The sequence below is a fragment of the Parasteatoda tepidariorum genome, chromosome 7 (assembly GCF_043381705.1).
Source record: "Parasteatoda tepidariorum isolate YZ-2023 chromosome 7, CAS_Ptep_4.0, whole genome shotgun sequence".
Lineage (NCBI taxonomy): Eukaryota > Metazoa > Arthropoda > Arachnida > Araneae > Theridiidae > Parasteatoda > Parasteatoda tepidariorum.
Window position 1 is genome coordinate 67,268,934 of NC_092210.1, and position 18,679 is coordinate 67,287,612.

An 18,679-nucleotide genomic window follows, 5' to 3' on the forward strand; every position below is an offset into this window, starting at 1 on the left:
TAGGACAAAGTTAAACCCAAACTAACGCCGGAAATACTCAATACAATCTGCTTGACATCCGAATCTAAAATACAACACGTTTTAACGATTTTGAAATCTGTCTGTTTTTAATTTTCTATATAGAGTGAGATTGCTTTTGGGGATTTTTCTGTTTTTTGAAACGAAGGATGGATGATATCATGAGTGTTAATAGTCTGGTTAGTTACGAAGTGTTTTAAATGCCGCTTTTTATTTTTTGTTTTATAAATTTAAATAAGACTAAGTGCTTCAATATCTATTATTTATAAATTGCAAATTTGTTAATATTAATGTAACTAATTTTAGTATTGTTTTTTTCATAACTTACTGTCTTCTTTTTTTGCCCTATCATCAAATGTAATGTTTTTATGATAATTCCCCCTTTATGATTTGTAAATTATTTAGATTTTATGAATAAAAATGCAAAAAAACTCATTAGTTTTACTTGTCCACTTTTTTCTATTTGTCTTGTTTTCACCGCCAACACGACGATTAAATTTGGGATGAATGACTATCGTATGTTCAGTTTTTTATTGAAAGTTTCTGTGCCATGGCAATCATTGATATGATAATACTTAATTTCTAGAAAATGTTAGCAATGTTATATCAAGTTCTCTGTGATTTTTTATGCCTGTTTCTTTATTGAAATAACTTTAAAGAAATTAGCATCAAATTTCATAATTTGGTAAAAAAATTGTCTCTTATCGAAAAAAAATATTTATACTGTATTTTTCTAAGAAATTTTATTGCTTTTCAAGAGCAGTTTTACAAATCCTACCCTATCAATTCCTGTTTGTGCCAGCTACGATCACCCATGGGTCTAAAAGAGCTTTTATATGCAAACCTTTTTTTTTTTTTTTAGTTTCTTTGCTACTATTCAAAATTTGGAGTTCTTAAGCACTTTTTTTAATCATTCTTAAAAGTAAAACAAAAATCATGTATGTTAATTGGTAGCATTTCAAGAATTTTCTGTGAACTGTGATTCTAACAAATTTTATTTTAATCAACAAATGCTCTTTTGCAACAAATGCTTCTCAAAATTATAACCATTTTATCAAATAAATTGTAATAATTTTTTTGAAAATTTAGTAATTATTTATATTTATGCTTAGTTTTGATATATATTTTTGAGATATCATGCGTAATAATTATTTTTATGTTTTGAGAACAATTTTCAAAATATGCTTCACATTCATTTAATTATTATTTTTTTTATTTTATTTTAAATTAAATAAGTTACAAACTTTAATACGAAATGATCAATAGTTGTGAAAATTAATCATATTCATAATTATTAATATGTATTATAATAGGTATACTATTAATTTTAGACATAAGTTTGGAGAATATTCTCCTTGATGAGAATATTCTTCAAAAAATTAGTGGAATTTTTCCTTACTACTTATAGTAGTTTTAAGATTTTTCTTTTACTATACCATGTTATATTTAAGTATTGAATGGTTTTATAGGAATCAGTGTACAAGAATCTCGCTAAAGAAGTTGACAGCATTACAAGTTCTAATAATCAAGAGCTAGGAGTTTCAGATGAAATTAAAGCCATTGCATCTGAAAACGAGAAACTTGAATATCGTATCAATATTTTGAAGAGAGTGAGTCTCCTACTTTAACAATCAATGTACCTATTAATTATGGTAATTAATATTCTTTAGCATAATAATTTTATTTATTATTATTTTTTTTATAGAGAGCTGATGAATTGATGGAAAGTGTTGCTTTAAAAGGATCAATTTTAAAATATTTAGCAGATATGTTCAGTGCTGCAATTCACAAAAGTTTCCCCGAACTTGAAGATTTTGATGCTGTTGTGACTCGTTCCACTTCAGAAAAATTTGGTGATTATCAGTGCAACAGTGCTATGAATGTAGCACAAGTAAGTTAGTGCTATATTTTATTTCTCTATCTCTCTTATTAAAACGTTCATCATATTATTCATGTAATTGTGTGAGTACAGGGAAACCTCCTGTAATGGGCACTCCTGTGAAACGGATGCCCCTCAATATGGACCCCATGAATATTCTATGAATAAACCATTATGTACTTTCTCCGCAAAGTGGACACTCTCGTAACCGGCTGCAGAGTGTCATTTTTGCCCTGAAGTGTTATTTTTTTATCTCTTCAAACTGGACATTATTTTTGCAACATAGAAAAAAAAACTGCTTTAAATTGCAAGAAATATATGCAACATTTAGCCATTTTTAAACCATGTAAGTTTTTTTGCCTTATCCATAACTAAAAATATTGTTAAGCTATTTCACTACTGAAGAATCAATCCTTCTCATATCACCTTGCCTTATCTTTGTTAAGAAAGGTTCATCCAGACAGCATCACCTTTTTATCTGGACGACACTGGTTATAATACCCCATTAGCTGAAATGACCTCTTAAATGCTTTCAATGCTTCTTCCCCGCTGAAAATTTCTTTCATTGTCTTATAAATTTGAAGACTGTATTTAATCCAGCTGGGGTAAAAAAAAAAAAGAACAGAAATTGATATTTGAAGCGTTCATATAAATGAAACATTTATTCAGACACTTGATAGATGATTAATAGTGTATTTATCAACCCCATAGGTCCTCGTACCTTAGAAGTAAGCATTGATTTCTCTTGTTTTCTGTGTATCCTGGGATGTTTACTTTTACGGAGCTATTAACTATGTTTCCCGTCAAGTGATGGATAGGTGTAAGGGAGTGTAAACCTAATAATTGATACCGAATGTGTTAATAGGAAAATGATTCTCATTTATCGGTAGCTGCATCTAGAATTATATATTTATATTAAACTTTTTCATGCATTCTTTTTGTATAGAATAAAAATAGTTTTTTAAGTTTAAATAAATATTCTTGTAGGTAGTTATTGTAGATTATTTAATTATTTCTATATCATTGAAAATATTATAAAAGCAATTTACTGTGTTAAACTTCGTTATTAGGGTACCCTTCCTGTTAGAGGACAATTCTCTTAAACTGAGAATTTTTTTCAGTCCCAAGAGTGTCCACTTAACTGAGGTTTCTCTGCATTTGTGTAATAGTGGTGAAAATTAAAATGTAGATAAGATATAGGTATGCTATTATTACTATTGATTGATATTTTAGTATGAACAGATTCTTATTTACCCTTGCTTCATAAATTGTTTCAAATCATTTTCTGAATAGTTGAGTTAATGATTCAGTAATATTTTACCTGTATTACGGAAATTTGTGCATTACCATGAGAAAGAAAATTAATATGAAACAAGTTTTGAGCTGGAAAAATACTAAAATTTTTTCTTTCTTTTTTGTCATGCCCTGTATGTATCATAAATTTACTTGTATTGTTCAGATTTGTTTTGAATCTTTATTATAATTTACAAATTTAAAAAGAAAACATTAGAATAAAACTGTTTAAAACTTGATTAAATCCAATCTAATATGTACACCTTAATGTATGAGCTGTTAATAATTATTATAAGTCAAATTAATTTGACTAATAAGCAAGAAAATTTTTTTTTCTTTAAATATTTTTATAAAAAAAATTTTTTGGCAACATAATATCTAGCAGGATGAAAAAAACTTTTATTGCTTAAATGCAATTATTGGAGATACTTAAAACAAAAACATTATGGGCAATGTGGAACACATGATGTTTTTGATAGAAGGTATCTTAATTTTCATCCATGATGAAAACTGTGGAAAACTATCACCCATATGTCAAAATTCTGCAAAAACCTGGTTCAATGCACATATGAATTTTAAATATTTTAATATTATTGTATTGTTTTTAAGCTATTGCATAAAATTATTTAAAAATTTATTATAATTTTTTTTATTTTAGATTTTGCGACAAAAGGGTGCTAAATTGCCTCCAATGGAAGTAGCTGCTAAAATAGTTGAAAACATAGGGCCTAATTCAGTTGCTGAATCAGTAGACATAGCTAAACCAGGCTTTATCAATGTGAAAGTAAAATCTAGTCTTTATAGTCAACGCATAAGTTATCTCCTTACTGAAGGAGTGAAACCACCTCCAATGAAAAAACAAAAAATTGTTGTAGATTTTTCATCTCCAAATGTTGCGAAAGAAATGCATGTTGGACACTTAAGGTAATAAATGTGTTTAGCCCTCAGAGTTTTTTTAAACTGCAAACTTTCCAACATCAAAAAACTGGTTTTAATCACATTGTTCAATGAGAAAATAGAGTGTTGCAATAAAATTTTGGTACAAATCTACCTAGGGGCTCAATGCTTACAATTTATTATGCGTGACAATATATATGATATTATGTACGTATATTTGTTGATACATGTGACAATATTTATATTATTAATATGTTTTGTATTTAAAAAAGATTCAAAGAGAGATTTGTGTCTCTATAAAATATTTTTCACCTTCCTTGAAGATAATGATAATTATTTATTTGTTACTATATATGTATGATGAGAAAATATTTTAGCAGTTTTCCAAATTTTTTGGTTTTAGTGCATCAAATCATGTGTTAAATAGGTTGGTAAAAAAAATGTATGAAAGTTATATTATTTATTTGTCAAACAATTCTTGGATTTACTATGAAGTTGTTGAAATCTCTCAAACTTACAATAAATTGTGTTGGGTTGAATGTTAGGTATAAAATTAGTTATTCTAATAAACATTTTGACATTCATGTGTTGAAATATTGTTTTATCAAATCTATCTGTATTTTAACTTAGTGAAAATCTGCACCATTAACTAATAAAAGCAAAAAACCATATGAATAAATTATGTAATAGCGTGCATCAAAAATTCATTACTCAAATGCGCAATTGAGATGTCGTAATATTATTCTACTAATTATCAGGATTTTAAAAAGTATTTAAAAATGTGTTGTAGTAACTCAAATAGTAAATTTTAATAGCATTGTTAAACTTATAAAATTTGTTAGTAATAATTTTCTAAATATGCTTTTCTCTTTATATTTATTACAATATCTTCGCTGTAGTGTTAATTCTCTTGAATTAGGAAAGTGTTTGAATTTTTTTTTAAAGTAAATATTTATTTTTTTCAGCTTGCTAAGTAGAATATAAAACTTAATTACTTAGATAAATCGTTTTTAAACATGAATTTCAGAATAAAAATTGTATAACTGACATAGGGAATGTTTGAAATATCATACTCTTTATCTCTTATCAGTTTTATTTTGCAAATTAAAACAGTTCTCCAAGTATAAAGTTTGTATATCATTGCTAATTTCAGTTTCATGTTGATCTTTTAGTTAGTTTCTTTTGTGTTAATATCTGTTTTTTTGTAGATTTTTTAGGATTTATATTAATTTCTAAGAAAATATTTAAATTACTTTAATTTTTTGAGGAGTCATTTTGTTTTAAATTTTTGCATTAGATCCACCATTATTGGAGAAAGTATTTGCCGACTTTTAGAATTTTGCGGGAATGATGTGCTGAGAATCAATCACATTGGAGATTGGGGCACTCAGTTTGGCATGCTAATTGCTCACTTGCAAGATAAGTTTCCCGATTATCTGGAAAAATCTCCCTCTATTCAAAACCTCCAAGAGTTTTATAAGGTGAAATAAATTTTTATTATGTGTTTTTACATATTGAGAGAGCTTGAAAATTTTCATGGAGTGATACTTATATTCTTAAATTATCTTATAGTCATCATCATTAAATTATATTCTTCTAATTTACTTTTGATAATTGTTTTGACAATGCATTTTTTCCCTCACAAATTAATGAAATTACAAATATTGAATTGTATCTTCAAAGTGTAGAAACATTTTGTAGCCAGTGTTCTTTTTATTTTTTAAGTAAATTGTCATTGTTATTATATAAATAAAAATAAACTGACGAAAACATTTTTTTTTAAACAAAATAAAAATAGTTCAAAAATTTATTATCCTTTATACTGAGTAACTATTTTCCATTACAAATAATTTACTTTTTTTTTAATATTTATTATTAGTCATTTTCTGTTGCAATTCTTAAATGTGGAAAATATTAGATCAGCTTTGATAACTTAAACTGGAATTAGATTCACTAAATTTTTTCTTCAGTGAATCTTTGTAATTTTGTAAAATTTCAAACTTTATTAAGTTAGAAACTTAATGTGAAATTTCTCTCATGTTTGTACCATCCTGTATCTGAATGAATTCTGTTTGACTGCTTTTTTATTATTCTCTGAAAGAAAACTAACTAAATAATTTATTGAGGTATGTGAATCTGAATTGTTCTAATGATAAATGGTCCTTCTAAATTTTTTAAAACCTAAATGGTCCTCCTAAATTACCTAAATGGTCCTCCTAAATTCTTTTATTAAGCCTAAATAGTTCTCCTAAGTACTCCTTTTGACAACAGATGGTGCTCTTTTCCCCTTTAACTATGTTGGGAGCCCTGAAATTATTATTTTAAAATTATTGAATTTTCTAGTATTTTTTTAAATCTTTATTTATTAAAAGAATGAAAAGTACTAACAACTTTTAATAACCTATAGATGTTTGCTTGGTTGCAGAATAAGTAAAATATTCATGTAATTGAATAATCAATTGCAGGACATTTGGAAATAGATAGTCAAAATTTATCAATTTTGAAATACTTCTAAATAATTTTATTATTCCATAAGTAATCATAAATAATATTGATAATGTAAACTGAAGTAATAGATTGCATTAAATCTAAGTTTTATACTAAATTTATAATATTTTGATTTTTATAGGAATCTAAAAAAAGATTTGACAGTGATGAAGAGTTTAAAAAGAAGGCATACTCATGTGTTGTACAGTTACAAAATTATGAACCAAACATGATGAAAGCCTGGAATCAAATATGTGATGTTTCACGAAAAGGTGATTTTGAATCGCACGATTGTTAAAGAAATATTATTGATAATTGCTTTGTTTTAAAATTTTCTTTGAACATTTTTCATCTCAATTTTAAGTTATTTATTGCAAAAAGAGTTGATTATGAATCTCTTGTTGTAGTTCAGAATTTTTCAGGGATTTATTTCACTTATTTTTTTTCTTCCAAGGAATGATTGACATAATTTTATTTTAAGAGATATGATCTTTATTTTTGTAATATACTTACTGTAAAATCCCTCATATTTTGCTCAAAAACGTTCATTTTTGTGAGGAGGCAGTTATATGGTACTACTGCCTGTAAAATGCCAATGACAATCTTAATATTACCAAATCAACATGTTTGGTTCAAAAAAGTATTAATCAAAAGTATTAATAACCGTCATTTTTAGAAATATAACCAATGTATAACCGAATAATTTTATTAAATAGATTCTAAAAAAAATTAATTAGAAATTTTTTTTTTTTTAAATGTATTTTACTTTTTATTATTAAATTCTTATTGTTTAACTGTTTTTATTTATTTCAGAAATTGGCAAAATCTATGAATGTTTAGACATAAGCTTAATTGAGAGAGGAGAATCTTTTTATCAAGAGCGAATGAAAACTCTTGTGAAAGAATTGGAAAAGCGAGGTTGTCAATTTATTTTGAAAAATATTCTTATATCATACATTTTTTTACATTATTATAATCTAATGTAAGCCAAGAAAGTCATATCGTAATATGTTTGAAAATCAGTTGTATAATAATTGAACTATAATTGTTTCATAACTAATAAGGTTTTTTTTTTGCTTTAGTTGAAATTTTGTAGTTAACCAATGTAAAGGAAGTACACCAAATATTTTTTTTATGATTAAGTTGCTTGTAGCTCAAAATTGATTTAAAATCTATTATATTGCTTATTTTTATATCTTGCTGTGCTCTCCTTATGATGGATGAAGAAATTACACTAATAAAAACTTTAAAAATTTTACATAAACTCGGATTAAACATCTTCTTTGGGCTGATTTTTTAATTGGTTGAAAGAATTATTAAACAAGGGAAAAAACTTGAATACAGCAAAATGGATTTTATTATATTTTTCTTTTATAAAAAATTAAATTTAAAGAAAGTTCATTAAAAATTTTCACTTCTGCTCTAATAATCAATTTCGTATAAATCGGCACATTTCTTATCATATTACATTTTGCCTCTTTGAGATCCTAGAAACTTTTAATCTGATTTTACTTTCAAAAGAAAAAAATTAGTTACTTTTTGCAATAACATGAGAGTTTCGTGATATCTCTATTTTTTAATTTCTTAACTTTAAAAAGTTATTTTTTAGTATTTTTGTGTATGAAAAAAAAATCTAATTTTAAATTTATTAAAGGATTCACAAATTGAGTTATTGAAAAATAATCTCATGCAAAATTGCAAAAAGCATTTACATTAACTTACAAAAGGCCAAAATGAAAATCTAATAATTTTTAAAAATTTTCATGAAATGTGTTTAAAAAGCATATTTTTGGAATGTGCCAATTTTTTAGATGCATTTTACATAACTGTGTATTAGTCTCTGTAGTTCGGCTGATACTTCAAATTCTAAAGAACAATTTTATTTTATCATTCTTGCACTAGAGATTCAAAGTTTAGAAGAACTAAATTATCAGTTACAGTTTTGAGTTTTAATTGAATTATCACATATTCTTTAAGTTATCCGAACATTCCTTTTCTTTTTCTTAATTAAAGCTTATTTTTTCTCATAGGAGTTCTAATAGAAGAAGATGGAAGAAAAGTTTTTTTTGTTGAAGGATTTAATGTTCCCCTTACTGTGGTTAAGTCAGATGGTGGTTACACTTATGACACTTCTGATTTAGCTGCTATACGACAAAGAATTGAGGAAGAAAAGGGTGAATGGCTTATATATGTAGTTGATGCCGGTCAGGTGTGTGAATAAAGACTTTTATTTTATCATTTCTTGCCCTAGAGATTCAAAGTTTAGGAAAACAGAAGAACTAAATTATCAGTTACAGATATTTTAAATTGGCGAAACATAAATGTTCATATATCTCACTACGAGTGATTTATTTTACCTTAGCATGATTTAATTAATAAATTTACTTAAAGAAATCTTGAGAATATTTTATATTGAATTTATTAATATAATAATCCAGGGACTAAATTTATTTGTTCTACTTTGTATATATATTTTTTTTATTCCTTTCCTTGCTTTAAAATTTATTACTTTAATGTATCTTTATCATTAATTATGATTTAATTTTTTGATGTACCAATAAAAAATATTTATTAAGTTTGTAGAACCAACATCATGAAGACTGTTTTTACCTTAAATTCATATTCTTCTAACCAGAGTTGTTCTACTCAGAATCTGAATTTTTTTTCAGATCTGTAGGTCTCAAATTAAAATTTCCTCCAAATCCCAGGAAAGTATTATTATTAAGTGATTGTTAATTTTAAATTAAACATTTCTATTTTAGTGATTTTTCATGTGCAATTAAATTAAAAGGCATTTTATTAAAAATTATATTTTATATTGTAACAGTTGAAGAAATAATTTTTTTAAAGATATATATGTGCAAAAATTTTTAAACTGTACAAAACAATTATAACACTCATTTATAAGTGTGTTATAAAAATTTTTTTGTATATATTCATGAACCACAAAACTATTACAAATGATACTTTGAATTCATTTGTATATCAATTGATTATAAATAACAATGTAAATTAAAATATAGCTTATTATTAATTCATTTATTGATCTTGATTTTTCGATATTTTTAATAATTTTCTTTTTTTAATTGTTCAGTTAAGTACAGGCTCAAAAACATTCAAATGTAAATAATTAAGTTTGTGATAAGTAATAATTATATCAATTGTTATAATATTCATTCTATTTAAACTTTTGTTTACANNTATATATATATATATATATGTGTGTCTAAATAATTTTCTTAAGACCTCTTTTAATCTGTAGGACCTAACTTTTTATTAATGGAGTCAGAGTTGAGCAAATTTTTCTAACTCCACATCCCTGGTTCAGCAACAATCTTGTGAGCGCCAGTGTAGTTTAGAACGACTTCAAAATGTTATAATCCCAACATAAAAATTTAATCAAGTCAAATCAAACTGTCATCTTTTTGGCAGTTACAGTGTGTTATTAATTTTTTGGTATTTTATTATATTATTTTAAATTAAAGAATAAAATAAAGAAGAAGAAAAAACATTTTTAAACATATAGACAATTTTTTCATTTTTTTTTTCAAATTTGGTGATTAATTTCTATTTTGTATTTTCAAACTAAACAAGTGTATAGTTAAGGAAAATGTTAGATTTTTTTTTACTAGTTTGAACTATTGACAACATATATTCTTACTTTTTTATAATATATTCTTACTTTATAATAACTTAAATCCATGAAGTTTGCTGAAACCATGCTTTTGTTGAAAAATGTAATATTTCAACTCTACTAAATATCCTGTTTCTTATTTTTATGTTTTTCAAAAATATATTGTTTTATGAATTTTTTTCAATTACATATTAGTATGTTTCATATAATAGAGATGTTTCAAATATTTGGTTATAATTCTGCAATCTGGCCCTCTTGTAGAATAATTGGTAGGCTGAGTCTTGAAGTATTCAATCTGCCAAATAGTTATCTTTTTTAAATAATAATGTTAAATAATAAATAATAATTGGTTCATTTTTGAAAATTAAAAAAAAATTTTAATGAATTGATCAAAAATTTCTGAATTATCAGTAATTTAATATTTTGTATGGGTATTTTAAGTAAATGAATGAAAAAGATTAACTAGAAAAAAATTATCAGTAATCTCCTTTTTGAAATATTGTTCTAAGTGGGGAAGAATCACTGCTTATTTTTAATTTTCAAAACACCATCATTTAAGAAAAGGACTTCAGATTTTGAACAAAGGAGGGAAGAAAAAAAAAGATTAATCAGTATTTTGAAAATATCTGACTAACAGTCAATTTCATTTCAATTCACTAATAAATATTTATTAAATGAATTATATTATTTTGAAGGTAACTTCAAAATTTGTTTCTCACACACAAGGTGTTATTTCATTAAATTTAATAATAAGAAATGCAGTTTTAAAATATTTACATATTTGCCTTAATTCTTAAAATTAATTCAAATTTTAAAATGAAAATAATTTATGTCAAACATTTCCTCTCAACTCTTATAATTCCTTAGCTCATAGTTTTGCATACATCTAAATATTTCAACTCAAGATAAAGATTATTTTAAATTGAGTTCTATTAAAAATGTATAACATATTTTTTTACATTTAAACTATTTTAATAATAAATGTTTGGCCAAATACTGAATAATTAGCATTCACGAAACCAAATAGTAAGTGAGTAGCTACTTTGATTTTTCGAATTAGGCCAAAATCTTTATTTGGTAAATCTGATATATATATTATATGTGTGTGAAGCTTTCTTGTTGCTTAATTCAGGCAAAAGAAGCGTTTTTTCTTTACTGTATACTTGACTTTTTTATTTTCATTTATGTTTCTTTATTCTTGTTGAAGTTTGAGGTTTAAACTATTTTTGCAGTCTTTGCATTTGGAATCAATTTATAAGGCTGCCAGGCAATTAAAATTCTGCCCACCACAAGTTAGAACTGATCATGCAGCTTTTGGGCTTGTGTTAGGGGAAGATAAGTAAGTATGAAATATATTGTGCTGGCATAAAATATCTCTAAATTTAATGATTTTGTATATAATAGTTTATGTTTTGTCACTATTTTAGTAGTACATTATTATTAATTTATGTCTACAGTTTTGAGGAATGTTGTAATAATAAAAGGCTTAGTAATTTTTAAACAACACAATACAAATCATCTGATTAATTTTAAAATGCTCAATTTACTTTTTAATTTTAAAAAACTATAGCATTTAGGATTGAAAAACTTATTATTTCTCACCTTATTTTGGAAATTTTCCTCACGCATTTCAACTTTTTGTATATTTATAAAATCATATAGTCATTTTATATTTTAAACGTACATTATAATATTATTTGAAACATTAATGTTTATAAACTAAGATTGATTGAATGACACTATACATCATAAAAATTAAATTAAAATTAGGTTTATAGAATTCATGTGTGTAGTCTTTTATATAATTTTATTTTAGAAAGAAATTCAAAACTCGATCTGGCGATACTGTGAAACTCGCTGATCTCTTAGAAGAAGGATTACAAAAGAGTTTGCAAAAGTTAAAAGAGAAGGAAAGAGATGAGGTGAGTTGATGACTAAATAATAAAATCATAATTTTGTGAAAAATGTTTTTATAATATGCTATTAAATAAGCATTGCATATTGAGTGTGCTGCTGATATTCTCTGAAAGTATTCCTTGTTTGCTAAAATTTTCTTTTAAATTGTATCATAGACTGAGAAAGAAGGGAGGAAATTAATCACCATGAATAACTTTGATTTAACATTTAAATTTTCACCTACTGCTGAGTAATCTCAATAATTTAAGGAGTGTCTTAATTATACTATATTAGTTACAAGCATAAAAATGTACATTATCTTATTAAACATGCTATTTGAGTGGGATTCTAATTTTAGTCTAAAAAACGTGGGGATTCTCTATATGGAGTTGATTGTTCAATTTTTAGCTAATCACATTTGTAGTTATAAAATATTAAACACTCTTTAAGATTTCAGGAAAACACCAGATTCTATTTTGTAAGAAAAAGATACTAACAGAGCTGTTAATATTAACATAATCATAATTTTTTTTAAAGCTCTTTAACGTGAGTAAGTATTCATAAAAAAATTACATTACAATAATTATTTTAAAATGTATTTGCTAGTTATGCATCTGTTTATTTTCATTCATGTTTTATCCTACTGATTATTAGTTTATTTCGTGTAATAAGTCTCGTTTTAAGACATGCTTCATTCTACTATAAATTCTTGACCTAAGATGATAATGTTTTCTAAATACCGTTAGTGTATGGTGCATCTATTTTTGCATTGGGAACAAAAAAAATTAATCATTTGTGCCTCACTTTTTCAGGTTCTGACTCCTGAAGAACTCAAGGCTGCTCAAGAAGCTGTAGCATATGGCTGTATAAAATATGCTGATTTAAGTCACAATCGTATACATGATTACGTGTTTTCTTTTGAAAGAGTGAGTTTCCTTTTTCTTTGAAAATTTTCACTCTTATTTAGATTTAATATTTATTTTTTAATATTGCTTTATTTTTATCACCTCTCTTTTCCAGATGCTTGATGATCGAGGAAATTCTGCTGTTTACTTATTGTATTCTCTTGTTAGAATTAAGTATGTATTTTTCTTTCTTCTAATAAATTTGAAACTCTTGTCCGAAATATGCTATTTAGCATTGTTCAAAATTTTTGGATTTATTTGTGCTAAATCAACTTAAGAAGATTTTAATCATAAATTTAATAATATTTTTAAATTGTATGTTAACAATTTTTTTATTTCTTGTTGTGAAATTCGTTGTTTGTTATAAAATATAATTTAAGCTACAGTGTTTACCCTACTCGTTTTTAGAAGGGAGGCGCGCGACCTGCATGCCCCTTGATCCATATTGATCTTGATTCTCTTTTTAAATTTATCATTGAGGTGCCATTGTCATTGCCATCTCCTGCTGTTCTGTTTATAGATCAGTATCATAATCCTTGAGCTGGACTTGGGGATCATTTACTAAATATGTATTTTCTTGTGAATCCTTAGTGCAGTCGTTAATCACAAAATTTCCTTCTTCCTTTTATTCATTTAATTTAGTAAAGATAATAATTAATTGATGTATTTACCTAAGAGACCATCTACTAATTACATTTAAAAAAAATTTACTTTTATTGTACCTTTATTACGTTTAAAATTTTCAGTTTTAATTTCTTTTATTAAAAAAAATACTCAATATTATTTAGAGGCAAGATTTTGAGAAAGCGTGAAATGAGGGACTTTCACTATTTTAAAATACAGCAAAAAATCTCCTGTCATTCAGATTTCTCATTCCAAATATCTTTAATTCATCTCTTAATTATTTGATTTAAAAACAACTGAAATTTTATTCATGTTTGATTGTTAATGATTTGTTAAATGTTACGAGTTCAGGGTCCATATAATAATTTACTTCTGACAAAAATGTTTAGTTTCAATACTCATTATATTTACGTTTCAAAATTATTTACATTTTTTAATAATTTCATTAAAGAAATACTAGGTAACAAATTTCATCAAAAATTTCTTAGGGGCCATTCACTAATTTAGATTCGTAATATAAATTTATTAAAGTTTTCTTAATTCTTTACATATCTTTATAAATTCAGTTTGATCAATAATGTTAATCCTGTTAACGTTTGTTAACTATGCTTTAAATAGATTATTTAAGTCTTAGAAAATACACTCAATATAATAATAGTTAAATTAATTATAATTTTAACTTAAAAATTTTTACATAAATAATCATTATTTTAAAAAATAGCATGAGCCACTCAATATTGAATATGTTTAAAATAGTGTATAAATTATTTTATGGTGGCTAATATAATCAAGAAAAAGAGTTCTTTGTCAGAAACTAATTATTTTATCATGATCATGTAAAGTCTTTGAAAATTATTTTGTTAATGTATATAGTGGTTAAAAATATTTTTTGAGTGCTTAAAAAGATGCTTGTTTTTTGTTGAAAAACTTGGCTATGCACCTTGCAGTTGATTTGCTCGAAATCAATGTTGTGTTTCGATTAGTTTTTTGACAGTCATCATATAATTTTTCAAAATTCCGATAATATTATGATAAGAGAAATTCAATTCACGAACCTGAGTGTTCACTGTTTGACCCGTTGATTCTATTGCTTTTCAATACATTTTTCCACAGTTATCCTGTTGATTTTTGCATATTTTTTAAATTTTCAATGTTTTTTATTACAGCATGTGAATCTCGAAATGTACATTTAATTAATCCCTTTCTGATCTAACTTATTCATATGTTTTTATCACACATACACCTGATATTGTCATCAATCTTTTTTTCAGCTATTGCTTCACAATTTTAAAAACTTTTTTTTTATGCATAAAGGAAGGAGTTTGTAATCATTTTTCAATTTATATATTGTTTCATGTGTTGATGGAAAAAATTATTAGAGAAAAATTTCTTTTTTCTCTCTTAATTAGTCTTTTATTTTCATTTGCTATGTACAAAAAAATAAAAAATTAAGCACTGCAAAGTGTAAGAAAAATCTTGAGAAGAAATTTTCTAAGAATTTCGAACTCATGTCTTTTTTTCTTTTTTTTTTTAATATAAATATTTTAATAAAAATAAATATTTTTCTTTTAACAACATCAAACAACTAAATTGAGATCAACAAATTATACTTTATTTCATTCCTTGATAGCTCAAATTTTTTTCTAGTAGTCTTTCTTTGAAAAAAGTTAACCACCCCAAGTACTTAGAAAGTTATAAAACTGTTTATGAGCCAAAGAGTACAATTGTGATCAAATTAATAAAAAACTATCAGTTAACCATGCTTTTTGTTTCTTCCATAACCATATTTTGTTTTTACAGTTATTTTTTTTTATTATAGATCGATAGCCAGAAATGTTAATGTTAGTGAAGAAGCTATAAAAAATGCTTTGAAAACAACAGAGATTTCTCTAGATCATGCCAAAGAATTGAAGCTTGCAAAAATGATTTCAAGATTTCCAGAAATAATTATCAATGTGATTGAAGATTTATCTTTACATTCATTATGTGAATATCTCTATGAACTGTCTGTGGTGTTCTCTGAATTTTACAAAGATTGCTATGTAATTGCAAAGGAAACTGGTAATTTATTTTTTACTTTTTGAATGTATTTTCAAAATAATATATTTTAATTCAATTTTAGAACGGAAAGTATGTTAATGCTATTTAATGTTCAGAAAGCTTTAAATTTACTTAAAATGAACTCAGGGTTATTTTCTTCCTCTAAAATCTGTTATTTTCCCCTTTACTACATTAGGACCTCTAAAAAAAATTTTTTTTTATAAATCAACTACTTTTCACTTATGTGGTTAAATTATCTCTTTTTAAACGCTAAAGTACAATGTGATTAAAAGTTATTTTGTTTAACTAGCAGTTGCATTTTTAACACTACTACAAAACTTTCCTTGCATGTTTATTCATGCTATGCCATAGATTAATTTGAAATAGTAGCTTCTAAATCCCACACTCTACAGTTTCAAGACTTGATATGTTGATTCACATAGAGTCATTAACATCAACGCGAATGGGGCAGAAAATTAGTTCATGATAAAAGTAGTTAACATTATCAGTTCAGAAATTCTTTTGGTGAAAATTGTACAATGCACATTCATTTTCTATTATATATAATATATCTGTTATATATTTCATTTTGTTAAATGTTTTTATTCTGCACTTTATATTAAATTAATAACTTCTATGCATCTAATAATAAATACTACCAATTACATTTAAGAATAAAATAAAGTTATAAAGGAAGAAAAAATATTATAGTTAAGATAAAATTCCAAAAGTGTACTTACTTTAATTACCCCCTTTTCTTAGTTCCAAAAAAAAAAAAAACTGTAGAAAATTAAAAAATAGGTAACAAATAGGAGTAAACTGATATATTGCAGAAAATAAGGAGGTTTAATCATGAAATAATCGTTAATAGCTCACTGTTTTGATTTTTTATCCGCCCCTGATTTCTAAAAGTCTTTGAAGTTATCAACAGTATCCAAAAAATGATATGAGTTTTCATTTTGCATTATAAAAGATTGAACAGTTTTAATTGATTTCAAAGCATCTATCAGAGGAAAGTTAACCAAAGTATTTACTTGTTTTCACACATCTTTGCAATTACCAATATCAATTTCTTAGAACAACCTTTGAGGCTGTTGGAGAAATAACTAACCACATTGAACAAAGGATCAATTGGATTATCAAAGGATATTGAACAAAGGATCAAATTTTCTATTGTTATTAAAAGTAAAATTTTTCCAAGAGTAATGAAATTGGAGTTCACCTTAAAAAATATTTCATATTAAAAGTAGTTTAAAATATTATATCAGGACGATCTATCAAATTTGCAGATCATGTTTATGCATTATGGTATAGTGTGTCTTGTCAGTTTTTCTTATAACTGGAATTATTTTTAAAAAAAAGACTACTTTTGTAATGATTAATAGTCATTTAATTGCTTAAAAAATTTATATCTTATAGTCATCCATTTTTCAGAAAATCTGGAAAATGGTAGAAATTTTGAATCATTCCAGAAGTGTCGATTTTTAAAAAATTACTTTAGACATTGAAATACTTAAATTAGATAAACTAGAGGAAAGTCAATTGTAAGCTCTATTCACTAATAAAAAAACATTTCCCTTTAAGCATAAACAATTGAAAAGTTGAACCAGTACTAGTTAGTGAAAAATCATGCAAAAAAAATTAATAAATACTTATTAAAAAATGGAATGTAATATAATCAACTCATTTATTTCGAGCTCAGATTTAGCAAAGAAATGTTAAATGGGTGGTGGGTTAATTTTTAAAAGGCTACATAAATCCTGTTATTAAGCACTACCCGGATCTAACAAGCAACTTTTCCAAAACTTCTTGGAAAACTTGCTGAAGTTGTGAGGAACAAGTATTCAACTATTCATGGAAATTTCATGTCAAATTGGTTGAAAAATTATATATAAATAATGATTACTAAATTGTATAGACTGAAAATGTTTCTATGCAAACCATTGAATAAATTCTGTACCAGCTCATGTGTCTTTATACATGTTCTTGACCAAATGTTTGAAAAATGCAGAATTTAAAAGGGATGGGAAAGAAACAAAACATCTGAAGATATAGAGTTTGCCGAAAAAATTTCAAAAATTTCTAGAATGAGCAAATTAATGCATTAACAAAAAAGAATATGTTTTGTGCCATGTGTTTTGTATTTTGACAAGTGCCTAAGTTAATTACAAAAAAAATCAGTATAAATAAAAATAGTTTTTAAAAAAAGTGCTTTTTATGCATTTTCCAGTTAATTTTTGTATGCTATAGATTTTATTTTTAACAATTTCACCCAACTCTGGTTTAAGGAGCAATCTGATTTAAAAAAACAAATTATTTGTCTCGGCCCCTACGTTCTCGGTATACATAAAAAAGGGGGCAAAAACAACCTTTTTAAAACTATTTAACATCATTGGGGTTAAAAATGTTCCACAAACTGTAAAGTTATAAATTGTAATTTTCTTTTTCGTTCTTTTTAGCGAGTAATTGGTTTCTTTTAAATGCTAAGTTTAAAACTTTGTTTAAATATTTTCTAGATAACCATAAATGTTCAGTTTTAAGAATTATTGTAGTATATGGTACATAAATATTTGTGGTATCATTTGAAAAAATCATTTTTAGTAAACCTAGATAAATTTTTGTTTAATGATCCTTTTGTTTTTATTTCTTTTAGGAGAAGTGAATATGAGCAGGCTGTTACTATGTAAAGCTACTGCTAGTATAATGACTACTGGTTTTCATATTTTAGGATTAAAACCTTTAGAAAAGATGTAATTGTTGTCTAATTTAAAATAAAATGATTTTTTAAAGTTATATGCTTTTTTTGTATTTTATCATAGTTGCCAACTCTACTGGATTTTCCAATAGACCACTGGATTTTGCGAGTTTCTACTGGTTTTAAAATTCTCCTGGTTTTTGTACATTTTAGAAAATTCCCTAAAATAGAATAAGTTTTCTTAAAAAATTCCTATTGAAATAGAATTTTTGCACAGATTATTGCTTGCTTAAATATTCAAATAAGTGTTA

At 25.3% G+C, this 18,679-nt stretch overlaps 1 protein-coding gene across 1 annotated transcript; it reads left to right on the forward strand.

Moving 5' to 3' along the window:
* Positions 1-58: 58 nt before the first annotated feature.
* On the forward strand, positions 59-18,466 carry LOC107445521 (arginine--tRNA ligase-like protein). Its single transcript, XM_043045764.2, has 14 exons — positions 59-197; positions 1,488-1,628; positions 1,724-1,909; positions 3,849-4,114; positions 5,385-5,568; positions 6,717-6,846; positions 7,388-7,492; positions 8,605-8,783; positions 11,441-11,547; positions 12,025-12,130; positions 12,917-13,030; positions 13,125-13,183; positions 15,453-15,694; positions 18,327-18,466. Exons 1-14 carry the CDS (start codon positions 168-170, stop codon positions 18,425-18,427), a joined length of 1,950 nt encoding a protein of 649 aa, XP_042901698.1. The 5' UTR covers positions 59-167; the 3' UTR covers positions 18,428-18,466.
* Positions 18,467-18,679: the final 213 nt, after the last annotated feature.

What these genes read in the sequence shown, in the direction of transcription:
- LOC107445521 (XM_043045764.2), top strand. Translation starts at nt 168, where the DNA reads ATGGATGATATCATGAGTGTTAATAGTCTG. An exon ending in ATGCATGTTGGACACTTAAG is followed by an intron (nt 4,115 to 5,384) that starts GTAATAAATGTG and finishes TTTTTGCATTAG; the next exon opens with ATCCACCATTATTGGAGAAA. An exon ending in ACGTGTTTTCTTTTGAAAGA is followed by an intron (nt 13,031 to 13,124) that starts GTGAGTTTCCTT and finishes TCTCTTTTCCAG; the next exon opens with ATGCTTGATGATCGAGGAAA.